Raw genomic sequence first — 12,688 nt, 5'->3', positions numbered from 1 at the left:
ATAACCCTGGCCAGTACAATGTCTCATCCAGGAAGCAACATAAATGCAGCTTTTGACTCACTGAGCTGGTTAGTGCCAAGCCTGTTCTTCCAGCCAAAAACCCTGATGATGCTGCGCTTATCAGCAGGGAGGAAGGCTGGGCTCGTGTGCCAGGGCAGCTCGGGAAGTCAGGAGCCCAGGGCTGCAGTCCTGGCTATGGTACACAGTATCCACTTGGCCTTGGGCACATCATTTGTGTCCTGATACATATTTTCCTTTAGTAGTAATATTATTATTTCTCACAAATGCTTTGAGCACTTTGAATCTCCTTGGCTTCTCTGCACGCTTTGAACATCAGGGTGCTAATGATCTTTGCTTCAGTTTCCCTACCTGCAAGTAGCAGTTAGAAAGATCAATAATGCAGAGAAGGCATCATAAGTGGATGACCCTGCAGAGGTCTGCTCGTTCTGGAGCTTGGAGAGCTACAGTGCTCTGTATTGGTTTTATTGTTTCCCCTTTTCTTTCTCTGTCAGATGCTTGAAGCTTTCATCAGCCCTGATGACTCGCTGTCTGGGAGCTGCCAGTCGCTGGACAGGTCTGTGGACAGGTGAGTTGTGTGTGTCACCATGTTCACAAGCTGAACTGCAGCCTCTGCTCCATAGCGGGAGAGCAACAGGATCACTGGCAACCCCTGAGGTTTCTGTTGGGATGAGGATGCACCTGAGCAAAACAAATTTATCTTTATTGCTGAAAACCAGATCCTAACACAGATGTCTGTGCAATGGTATGATTTGAATTGCAGTAATCTGAGCTGGACAAAGACAGCCTAGCTTTGTGTGACCAGGTTTTCTTTTTTGCCTTTTGAGAGGAAAATTCTCAGAGAATCACACAATGGTTTGGGTTGGAAGGGATCTTAAAGATCATCCAGTTCCAATCCCCTGCCATGGGAAGGGACAGCTTCCACTACACCAGGTTATTCAGTGCTCCATTTAGCCTGGCCTTGAACTCTTCCAGGGATGGGCATCCACAGTTTCTCTGGGCAGCCTGTTCCAGTGCTTCACCACCCTCACAGCACCTCCTTCCCCTCTGGCTCTCCGCAGTCACCAGGTCAATATTCCATCAGCCTCTCCATGCCTCCTCCTCCCTGGGCACGCTGTCTGCTCTCCACTGACCACTGGCAAAATCAGCAGCCCCTGTGCAGTGCCAGCAGCCACAGATGTGTCAGTCAAGGTGCTGAGGACACCAGATGAGCAGTAACTAAGTTTAGCTACTCAGCAGGAAGCAACTGGGACACGTTGTACTAACCCAGGCTGCGATTCAGTGCCTGGTGCCACTGAGCTGGATCCCAGCTCACACGTGCACAGAATCCCTGTGTTTGCTGCTGTGCAGGGTGAGCTGTGGATAAGACACAGTGTCCTTTTGGGAAGCAGTCTATTTTTTTTTCCATCTGCATCAAAGGTTGTCTATTTTTTTCCGCTGTTGCTGTTGCCATACAGCCCCAAGGCTGCGTTCCAGCAGGCCTGCCTTGGGTAGATTGTGCTTCGGGTTTGCAGCTCCGTGTGCTTTGGACCTGTCTCAGCATCAAGGTCCATTTCCTTTTTGTGGCTTTTAATAATTTCCTGTGATGTATTTGCTCATTGTTAGGGCTGTATCGAAGCTGGATTCCTTGTGTTCCCAACCTCTCTGCCCCAGCTTTGCTTTTGCACAGATTTTGCCAAGAAGAACAGCAGAAGGAGCACGGGCTGTTTGTAACACTCTGCTGTGAACTGAGAGGAGAGCTTTAGGCTTTTAGCTCTCTGTCTGTGAGAGGGTGGCATGGCCTGATTTCATGTCCAAAGTAGGCAGATGTGTCCAGTCATGGGTCTAGGAGCTGGAAAAGGCACAAGGAGGGCTGTATTATTCCAAGGAAGAGGAGTAAGTGGGACTATTCCTGCAAAGAGGTGTCGGAGGCCTTGCAGCCAGTTGTTTGGGATGGCATCAGCCCAAGAGGACAGAGCAATTTACAGGCTCAGTGACCAGGCTGAGGGTTAGGAACAGCACCACAAACTGCTCTTTGCCACAGCAGTGATCTGCTTTGACATGAGTAGGTTTCAGAGCACCGTACAAAGCTGCTTTCTGCTCTGTGCCCATATTGTTAAAAGAGAGAGTGGAAAACTCACATGCTCAACTCTTGAAGTGCCCGGGGTGAAATTGGGATTGCAGAAATCCCCTTGCAGCGCTTTTCCATCCTCTCACTGTAGTTTAAAGACCTTGAGCCTTGAGGCACAGTGCCACACTCTCCCTCCTGGTCCCGTGGGCGGCTGCCTGTTCCCAGTGGTGGTGCAGAGTCTGTGTGTGAGGGAGGTGAGAGGTGATGATGGACAGGAGGGAAACCTGCATGAGCTGAGCATGGCTGAAGGACTCTGGTGTGTACCCTGCAGCAGCTGGGCCGTGTTCAGGGAAAGCAGAGGTGTGTGCTTGAACACTTGACGTTGAGGGAGCAGAAGCCTGTGGCCCTCCTTCTGTGCTGCCTCCTGCACAGGGGTGATGATCCTTGGCTGCTTCATTTCAGCCTGGTGACTGTGGGTTTTGCACCATCCCTTTTGTTTGCCATAGGAACAAGCTGTGATCCAGCCAAAAAAACAACCTTCATTCTTGTGCAGGAGGAGGATGGGAGCTCAGTGGTCAGTGCAGCTTGTGGTTTATCCTGTCCTTTCCCTAGTGTATTAGTTCCGTAGCTGTTCTGATATAATAAATAAATATTTTTTTTTTACCATCCCTTTGCAGCCCTCCCTTTCCCCAAACCCCTGTTCCTGGAAGGAAGAGCCATCCCAAAGACAGTCTTGATTGCATGGGTAAGCACTCTTGGTGGTTTATATTTGATGAAAAGTATAAAAAACATACAGTAAAGAGGCTGGGTAAAGACTATTAGAGAGATGGCTCTGCATGAAAAGTAATTAAAAGCAATCAAGCAAGCCAACTCCATGGCTTGGGTAAGCCTTCAGAACTAACCCTGCAATGATCAAACATGAATATTCTCTAAAATCAAAAGGCCCAGAGCATCAAACATAGGCAGGGCTGCTCTTGTCTTAATTAACCCTTTGTGATTCTGCAGCAATACCTTTGAGACTGGTTTGGGAATCAATTGACAGCAGCAATAGTCCAAACTGGGCACTTGGGGCCCTGAGGTGGATGGGTGCAAGCAAGGAAAGCTGTTGAGAGATCTGTGTTGGAAGGTGTTGCTCTTGTGTTTGCAGATAACTGCAAGGTGCTGACAAGCTGGGAACAGCCTTGTAGGATCAGATTTTGTCTCTCTTTTCTCATCTGGGAGTTGCCCCTTCAGGATCTCGACTTCCTACATAGCAAATCCCAACTCTCTAGGGAGTTACACCTCTTCCACTTGCATGAATAATAATCTGCAATAGTGCAAGTGCTGTGAAAGAAACTGTATTGGTGCTTGCACAGATCATAGGTTACTGCTTCATCACTTAGAAACATCCAGCTGGTTAAATAATGGAAACTCTGTAATATTGTAATGACTTGCACCATTAAAAATGAGCAAATGGCAGCCAGCCTGTGGCAGGATAACTCATTGCTGGCCTGAGGCAGGATTTCTAGATTGAGCTGCAGAGATGAAGCTGCAGTCAGCCCTCGTTGCTGAAGGTTTTAATGCTTCCCCCGTGGCACTTTGCTTTGAGACACCTCTGGGCACCGTTGCTCACACGTGGCTCACCAAGAACCTCTTGCCCTGTCCTTGTTGCTCCTCTTGCTGACCATATTTCAGCCATTATGTGCTCTTTTTGGCAATCACACCTAAATACAGCAGAGGCCAGCAGTGGCCTCTGAGGAGCGGCTGCTGGCCCCAGGCTAAGACAAACAAACAGTCAGAAGGGGCTGTGTCATTAGAATTGGATGGAGGAAAAACAGCAGGTGAAAGAAGGGGGTGGAATGACAGATATTTTAATCTGAAGTTATTTGGTGCTACCAGCAATGACTTCCTGTGCTGTGGTTTTTATTAAAAAAATATGTCCTTATCTTGCATGTCCATCTGTCTCTCTCATCACCCAGTGTCTAAACTCTGATGGTCTTTAATCCCTTCTGTATATTCTATCTCTCTAGCATTTAATCAAGTAAATATAAAAGTTTGGAGCTCTGGAGGTTTAAATTGGCTTTCAGAGGGGAGGAGTCACATCTGAGAAGAAAGAGGGGAGATATTATCTGGTGTTAGTCAAGTGCTGGATTTTTTTGCATTTCCCTGGAAATAGCTGATATCAGAGCAAAGGTTTTGGAGTGGATGTGTCTAGGCCTAATCCTGCCTGACAGTTTTGGGTTGTTTTTTTTTTTTTTTTTTTTTTTTTTTTTTTTTTGGTTGTTTTTTTTTTGTTCTGGTTTTTTTTTTGTTGTTTTTTTTGTTGTTGTTGTTGTTGTTGTTTTTTTTTTTTTTTTGCATTTTCCAAGTGCAAATAAGATGTTTTAGTGCTCTACCTTGGAAACCAAGCCTGGTCTGTGTTAATCCCCTGCCTTGCACTTGAACAATGTGGGCCAGGGTCCATAAATTCAGTATTTAAACCTCTGCTTTAGGGGTAGTAAGGGCAGTGTGTCTAACCCTGATTTTCCACTGAAGAGTTTGTGACTGTGGGCAGATTTCACAGGGAGGCTTGGGGTGTGTAGGGTTGTGTAAATGAACACCTTGTCACCTCCTTCTCGCCTCTAACTCAGTGTTTCCCATAAGAAACACTCTGGGCATTTGCAACTGAGCTGATCTCAGAAATATCTGTGTCTGCTTCCCTCCTGCCAGATTTTGACATCCCATTCTGTGAGAGGTTTGGGAAAGGTGGGACCTTCCCGAGGCAGTACCATCTCTCCCAAAGTCGCAAGGACTACAGTGATGGTAAGGACATGATGAGGGCTCAGGGAGGGAGGTGATCAGTCCTTGTGGGCTTCTGACAGTGCCTGGGGCTGGAAACACTTGGGAGGGAGAGGTTTCTGATAAAGGGAGAACCAGCAAGTGCTTTGGGATTCACTTGTGTATTCAGAAGGGTGTTCTCTGTGAGACCTTGTGGCTCTGCTCTTGGGAAGTGCTGAGCCTGTCCTCTGCTTACACCTCCTGTTTTAATTTAGCCATGGGGATGATTGGCATTTCTCATCCCTGGCAGTATCAACCTTCCTATTCCCCTAAATTGCTTGCTTTTGAGGATGATTTTTGTGACCTTTACAGCAGGTTTCTCACTGAGCCATAGGAAATCCCCAAGCAATTTCAGGGTAGCAGTATCTGTTTGCCTCTCTGTTTCAAGCTGGTGAGCTCTGAGCTTTGGGGCCAACTCCATCATCTTTTTCCTGCTCATTCTTTCACTATATGAGACTGCAAGTAGTGGGAGGTGAAAATTCCCTTGGGAAAAATGTACTGAGGATGTGCAGAGAGCATATTGATCTTTCCAGAATGAGCTTCATCTCTCACTGACACCCCTGTGAAAGCAGGTCTGGCCCTGCTGTGTGGTCATTTGCATGTGGACTTAGGGGATGGCAGGGATAATTTTCAATGTAAATCTCTGCCTGTTCAGTGTTTAATTGTGATTAACAACCAACCAACCCCCTGATGTAATTAAACTGTTGCAAGCCCCTCTGGAAACATCTACATTAGATGCAATGCCTGATGTTGTCACCTCTTAAATAGAATTTAAAATCTTCACAGGCCTTTGCTTCAGTTTCATTACACTTGCTTTGCTTAATTTCAAGAGGTGAGGATCTGGGCAGTGCTGTGAGAAGGTGGTGACTGGTGGATCCAAGCTGGTGTGTGTGTTCTGGCTGTAATTTTACCCCTTTTCCCCTGCAGGCCGGAGGACTTTCCCCAGGAGTTACTTCCCACAGGAGAACCTGTTTCAGCTGGTCCCTTCCAGCAGAACCAAGAGCTTTACTGGGGACAGCAAGCTCAGCACCTTGCAGTATGATGAGTACAGGCCCAAGTGTTGGAACAATTGTGAAAAGGGTCTGCAGGCCTTCAGCACCTCCCCTACAAAAGCCAGGAACTGTGAGTGAACCAAACCCCTGAGTGCCCGAGAGCAGAGCTGGGCTTTGACACAAAATTGGGTTGTTGTGAGCTGCTGAGTCACTGGACATCAGCTAAGCCAGCCATGGGTAAACTTGGATTGCACCCCCAGCATGAGGCACACTGCACCAGCTTCTGTGCCATGAGCAAGGTTCAGTCCAGCACCCTGTGTCTTACCTTGGCCTTTGGCTGAGAGCTGTGTGGGGTCACTGGTGTTTGCTGGGCTGCAGGTGATTGCTTGTGTGTTGGACTGTCAGTGTGGGGTGTGTCAGCTTCCCACAAGACTTGGGATGTGGGAGCAAATGCATCCAGAGTTTCTGTTCCTTGGCTTGCATTGCTGTCACCCCAGCACCCAAAGATGGTCTTGCAGGCTCTTCTGCTATTGCAAGACTGCCCATGATGTAGAATCTGGTGTATTTTGGGTGTGTTTAGTGATGGATAACATCCTAGAAATGACCAGTGAGATAAAACTGCTCACTGGTCTCTGCCTGGGTTGCTGCTCAGCCATCCTGTATTCTGCTAAACACTCCCACTGCAGAAGGGAAATTCCAATATTGGCTAAGAAAACAGTTTTTAGAGGAAAGACTCTTAATGAAATAGGACTTTTCTGGATTTGTTTGTGCTTTATGCTAATGCAGACTGGGAGACATTCCCCCCACACCAATAGCACCAGTGTAGTTTGTCCTGGTGCACCTGGGAGAGCGAGATTCACTGACTGCCCTGTAGGGTCAGGTGGACCCTGATGCTGAAGGGTGCTGTGCAGGGTTTCCCTGCTGTGCTCTTCTCTCAACCCTCTCCTCTCCCCTGTAGCTCTGCAGGCACCTGTGAACTGGAGGCTGGGGAAGCTGCTGGGAAGAGGAGCTTTTGGGGAAGTTTATCTCTGCTATGATGCTGACACTGGGAGGGAGCTGTCAGTGAAGCAGGTGCCTTTCGACCCTGACAGCCAGGAGACAAGTAAAGTGAGTACAAGGGCAGGGCTGGCCTGCAGCACCTTGGGGAACTGTGGGCTGGGGGTAGAGGTGTCCATGTCCCTGGAAGGCAGTGTGTGGAGACAGGGTGTTGTTTTCCCTCTCTGGAGTAGTTCTGAATGTCTCATGGCACCAGTCACAGTGCCCTGGTGACTTCTCTGCCTCCCAGTTCCTTGGCTACACTGGCCTGCTCTGTGTCAGGTATCATCTCTTGCAGGTCTGTCGGATCTTCCTTAGTTTTGTCCTTCCTGCTCCTTTCACCTTCTCCCCATTCTGCTTAGTGACTTTGTTGAAATCTTTCCAGAAAAACTCCTTAAACACAAGTAATAATAATAATGATGATAATAATTAAAATAAAAGCCTGTCTCAAAGCCAAGCCCTGTCTTTCTCCTTGCCTTTCCTTTAAGGGCAGTGCTCCTTATTTCTGAGCCTCACGTGGCCAGTGTGTTTGTGGAGAGCTTCAAAGCTGCTACAAAAACTGCTCAGCATGGAGCAGTGTTTATATCACGTTCCCAAAGACATCATCATTCCCTTTCATCAGGAAGCCTGTGTGGTTTGTTACAGGAGGTGAATGCTTTGGAATGTGAGATTCAGCTGTTGAAGACTCTCCGTCACGACAGGATCGTGCAGTACTACGGGTGTCTGCGGGATCCTGAGGAGAAGAAACTGTCTATCTTTGTGGAATACATGCCAGGGGTAAGTGTGGTTCCTGCTAAACATTGTCCTGAGTGGCAGAAAACAGATTTAGAGTTTCCTGGACTTTGGTGAAGTTTGTATCTGTCCAGCTGAGCTGTTTTGTAGCTGATGAACCAAACCAAAGCAGTGGATGCATCCCTAAGGCTTGGGACAGCTCAGATGGGAGTCAGATGTCAACAAGCACTGGGTGAAATGAAAAGCCTTGCAGGCAGGTTTTAGGTTTGAATCCTGAAGCAGGGTGTGTTCACAGTCTGGAATCTGAGCTTGGTGAATGTGGGACACGATCCAGATCCTGCTCCAAACACTGTGGCCTGAGCCCATCCTTGAGTATTTACTGCAAATCCCTGCAGGACAAGCTAATAGTACAACTGTCCACCCACAGCTGTCACCAATTATTTGTGGCTTTCAGCACGTGTGTATTAGAAACAGTGGTATTCACTTAGAGTCTTCTGTTGAGGACAGAGGTTTTTGTGGGCAGCATTATCTTGTGCAGGAGTGGCTTCAATTTGTGGCTTTGCTGATATAGGATGAAATAGTTATGGGGAAAAAGATCAGAATGCTTTGAGGGAGTTTAAGCAGGGGCTGGAGAATGTGCATGGGTGAATTGAGCATCTCTTTGTGCTTGGGATCTTGTGAATTACATCAGCCATTAGACTGATGGTGTAAAACAGCATAATGCTATTTACATTGCTGGAGGATGTGTTCTCCTAAGTCCCTTCTGTCCAGCTGGATTTGTTCCCCAGAGTGTGGGAGAATAAACCCTTGTTTATACAGAGATTTGTAAGGTCAGAAGGGACAATTAAGTCATTTGGTTGCAAACGATTTTAGTCATTAAATAAATGTGCTAGAGGCTCTCTGAATGCATATTGCATGTGAGTGATCAGGTGGACTTCCATGCCTCTGAGTCCCTTCCAAGCCCTGTCCTCCCTCTGTCCCTGTGGGCATCTTGCCTTCAGGCCCTGCCACAAGGCGTGGACCCAGAGGAGTGAATCCCAGGAATTCCAGCAGTCCCCTTGCTGCTTATTCCACAGCGTGCTGATGTTTGTTAGCAGCCAGGAAACCAGCATTTGATGCTGGGGCAGTGTCCAGCAGGGCTGGAAATTCAATGTTTGTTTTTTTAAATGATAAAGCTGAGCACTGACCAAATACAGATTGACTTTGCTGCTGCAACAACAGCTCATTTGACAAAAGCAGCTCGGGGCTCTGGTTTCCAAGGTCAGTGGAAGTGAGGGAGTTCCCAAACCGTGCAGGACAGCAGCTCTGCAAAGCTGGGTCTGGCCAAGCTTCCAGTTTAAGACAGTCAGCTTGGCAAAATGGTCACAGGGCCAAGTTTGGGTGCACCCTGAGGCTGCCATTCTTTTGACAGCCCTCAGTTAATAGCTGACTCTATAGTTTCTGTTCTGCCTATAAACTGTTTTTTAAATTATGCTTGGAAAACAGAATGGTCCATTTGACCAAGGCCTCCAAGAACCAGTTTCCCCTTCTTGTTTGATATCCCCTAGTCAGGGTGAGGGAGGGCAGGATAATAAATCTATTTTGGTTGTGGTGAGGGAACATACCCTGCATACAGGTTGTATTGAGGGGGTCATTTAGAGCATCTCAGGTTGCTTCGGCAGTGCTGAGAGAGGAAAAGGAGAGACCCATCCACAGGATCAGCACCAGCCTCAAAAGAAGACAAAACAGTAGCTGGGCAGAGCAGCAGCAGAGATGGGTGGATGTGGAAAAGCTGATACAGTTGGATGGGCTGGCTTGGAGCAGAGCAGCCACTGTTCCCAGAACAGGACTGGCAATCTTGGATCAACCCCAGAGCTGAAGGACAGGCAGAAACAGGATGAGTTTCCCCTCCCAGTTACCAGCTGACCTGAATACCAGAGGTAGAGCTGAGTATGAACCCCAAATCTGCCTCTGGTTCATCCCTGTTAAAACCCAGCTCTCTGACACAGTGAGACACATCCATTTCCAAATGGCCCAAAAATCCAGCTAAAACCAAGGGGATCAACCTGCTGCAGATGATAAATGTCTGCACCCCTGCTCCCTTTCCTCTTTGATCAATACCATCACACCAGTTTGAGCCTGCATGCCTGGGCAAGAAATTCAAGGACTTGCAAATTATCTACTCTGGGTGGTCTTGGTGCAGTCTCCTTTGGAGCTGGTTGTCCCTCATGGCTGTGGGTGTTCCTTGCTGTGCAAAGTTTTGGGAGGAGGATTTCAAAGACTGACTCATTATCTTGACCCTAAAGAACTGGCTCTCTACAACTCCCTCAAAGGGGATTGTAGACAGGTAGGAGTTGCTCTTTTCTCACAGGTAAGTGAAAGGAAAATAGGACATGGCCTCAAGTTGCACCAGCAGAAATTTAGACTGGGTGTTAGGAACAATTTCTTCGCTGAAAGGGTTGTCAAGCATCAGAATAGGCTGCCCAGGGAAGTGGTGGAATCACCAATCATTGGAAATGCTCAAAAGAACACGTGGTTTAGTGGTGGACCTGGCACTGCTGGGTTAACGGTTGGAATGGATGGTGTCAGAGGTTTTTTCCAACCTTAAAGATTCTATGAATCTAATTAATCGAGTTGATCTTCTCATTTGAGTTGTAATTCCTCTTCAGTTTGCTCCTTCTCAGTGAGCTGTCAGTGACCCCCCTGCAGCCACTAGAGGGGGAAAAAGGTCTGTGGTGTTGGCAGGAGGAAGCTGTGCCAGGCAGCAAACCACACCTCATCTCCCCAGGGATCTGGGACACAAGGACAAGTCTTTGCTCTCTTCCCCACTTAGTGGATTTCTGCTGTTTCTACTAATAGGGTTTGGGTTTTTTTTTTTTTTTTTTGAGTTGGAAGACAGAGTGGTCAGGAAGGTTTAAGAAGTTGCTGTGATGTGATGGTTTCTCTGGTCCTTAGGGTTGGTGTGCGTTGTTTCTTTGCAACAGGGCTCAATAAAGGACCAGCTAAAAGCCTACGGTGCTCTGACCGAGAATGTCACACGGAAGTACACCAGGCAGATCCTGCAGGGGGTCTTCTACCTACACAGCAATATGATTGTCCACAGGGATATTAAAGGTGAGTGCATAATAGAGAGGCTTCTTGCTTGCTTGGGTTTGTTCAGCCCAGCCTCCCCCTGCCCCAGTGCAAATCCTTGTGCACACCATAGTGCTGGGATCTGCTCTTTGAAGTATTTTTGCCCCTGCCCTTCACCAGATTGAACCATGAAAATCTTGAGAAAGCAGCTGAAACAAAAACTTGGGCTGTTTTCTGTCTCAAGGGATTATTGTTGAGTGCCCTTACATGTCTGAAAATCTGGTGTAACATAGCCAAGAACTGAGAGGCTCTGGCATTTGGAGAGGTCTGATGCTGCTTTCTGCTGTCTGTGGGTGGGCAGGATAATCTGTTGGCCCCCATGCACTGCTCATTTTTGGGAAACCTGCTGAATGAGGGGATGCTGGTGGGAGTCACCCCTCTTGGAGAGCAGCTGCCTTAGGATAGAAGGATTTGAAATGATGCTGAGTCCAACCCCACCACAGCCCTTTGAGCTCCCTCCTGCCTGGCTCTCTGCCTGTGCCCTTCCTGCTCTCCTCACTGTAGCCACTTCAGGTTCCTGCTTCATTTCTTGGGGGTCTTGTCTTTGCTTCTCACCCCAGGTGCCAATATTCTGAGAGATTCTGCTGGAAATGTGAAACTTGGAGATTTTGGGGCCAGCAAACGCATCCAGACCATCTGCATGTCTGGGACTGGGATTAAATCTGTCACGGGAACACCGTACTGGATGAGCCCAGAGGTTATCAGTGGAGAGGGCTATGGAAGGAAAGCTGATGTGTGGTAAGGAAAGCAGTAAAAACCCCACCATTGCTAATTAAATCAAACAATCCTTTTGGGAAGCTGTAATGGGAGCAACAGGTATAGCTAGTAGCTGGAAGCAATGCAAAGGATGGAAAATAGGAGATACATTTTAGGATCAACTGTCCAGATATCTAGAGGAAATCTGTTGTAGCTCCATTCCCAGAACAGGAGCACTCAGAATCACAACTTGCTTTTAGAAACTTTTGTCTTGTGTGAGTCTCACATCCAGCTCATCCCCCTAACTGTGTTTTGATTCTGGAAAACAGGTTGATAACAAAGCTCACTAAAAGACCTTTTGAGTTTTGGTGGCCCTGATTTTGGGTTCACTAAGCCCGGCTCAGGGGATCTTCATGGTCTTCCCAAATCTACTACTGCATATTTGCATGTGGCTCAGGCACGAAGACAACCAAAATCATTGGTTGCTTGTGAACATCATCCTGTGGAGGATGACAGAACCTGGAGGAGTTGGGATGGCACTACTAATCTTCCCAGTATATGAGGAGGAAGCAATGTCTTCCCAGTGTGCTTTCTGTTGGGTGCCCAAGCAAGAGCCAACAAAAAATAATTCTTCTGAGAGAAACCTAATTGGGTGGGAAAACCTAGAAAGTCCTTAGCAGGGGTCCAGGTACCCTGCACTGGCTGATGGGAGGCAAATGCTTAATTTTTAAATTTTTTTAGGATCAATAGGATAAGTTTAATTTTTTTAGGATCATTCATGAATAGAGGTGGCAGAGTATCTCTGCTGAGACCAGGATTCTTGAGCAAACCGAGGGAAACCTCTCAGGCTCTTTGCTGCTCATCCCACCTGCTCCCTCTCAGGCACACCTCAGAGATGAAGCTGGATGTAGGCAAATATGTTTCATTCTGGCTCAGCTTCCCTGGGAACTACATGCCATTGCTGAAACTGTGCTGTCTGAAGCTGTGCATGGGTTTCCCTTCAGGGAATGCTCCAGTGAGCTTTTATGAGACTTAGTATCTACCAGTTAACTTAGTGTTTCCCTCAGCTTTTATGAAACATTGTACCTGCCAGTTAAAGTGGGCAGAAAAGCCACCAGCTTTAAGGCAGGGCTCATGTATTCATTCCTGCTGTGGGAGTAGAAAGTTGAGTGCCAAGGATCTGTGTGACCAGGGAGCTTCAGGGGACCAGACATTCCAGGGGTTTGTGCCCACCTCCCCCAGGCTTGCTCCCTGCACA

At 47.6% G+C, this 12,688-nt stretch overlaps 1 protein-coding gene across 2 annotated transcripts in view; it reads left to right on the top strand.

Annotated features, from left to right (window-relative positions):
- Positions 1-12,688, top strand: part of LOC128815543 (mitogen-activated protein kinase kinase kinase 3-like) — a 77,136-nt gene that overhangs the window by 61,539 nt on the left and 2,909 nt on the right. For both annotated transcript variants that reach the window (XM_053992358.1, XM_053992350.1), the window contains exons 9-16: positions 513-586; positions 2,746-2,813; positions 4,757-4,849; positions 5,792-5,986; positions 6,815-6,963; positions 7,537-7,668; positions 10,587-10,716; positions 11,295-11,472. In XM_053992358.1, the coding sequence (XP_053848333.1) occupies positions 513-586; positions 2,746-2,813; positions 4,757-4,849; positions 5,792-5,986; positions 6,815-6,963; positions 7,537-7,668; positions 10,587-10,716; positions 11,295-11,472 (1,019 nt within the window). The remainder of the gene's footprint in view (positions 1-512; positions 587-2,745; positions 2,814-4,756; positions 4,850-5,791; positions 5,987-6,814; positions 6,964-7,536; positions 7,669-10,586; positions 10,717-11,294; positions 11,473-12,688) is intronic.

This window comes from Vidua macroura, chromosome 1 (genome assembly GCF_024509145.1).
Source record: "Vidua macroura isolate BioBank_ID:100142 chromosome 1, ASM2450914v1, whole genome shotgun sequence".
In the NCBI taxonomy this organism is placed as follows: Eukaryota; Metazoa; Chordata; class Aves; order Passeriformes; family Viduidae; genus Vidua; species Vidua macroura.
The sequence above is the reverse complement of the archived record's forward strand: the minus strand, read 5'-3'. Positions and strand labels throughout refer to the sequence as shown.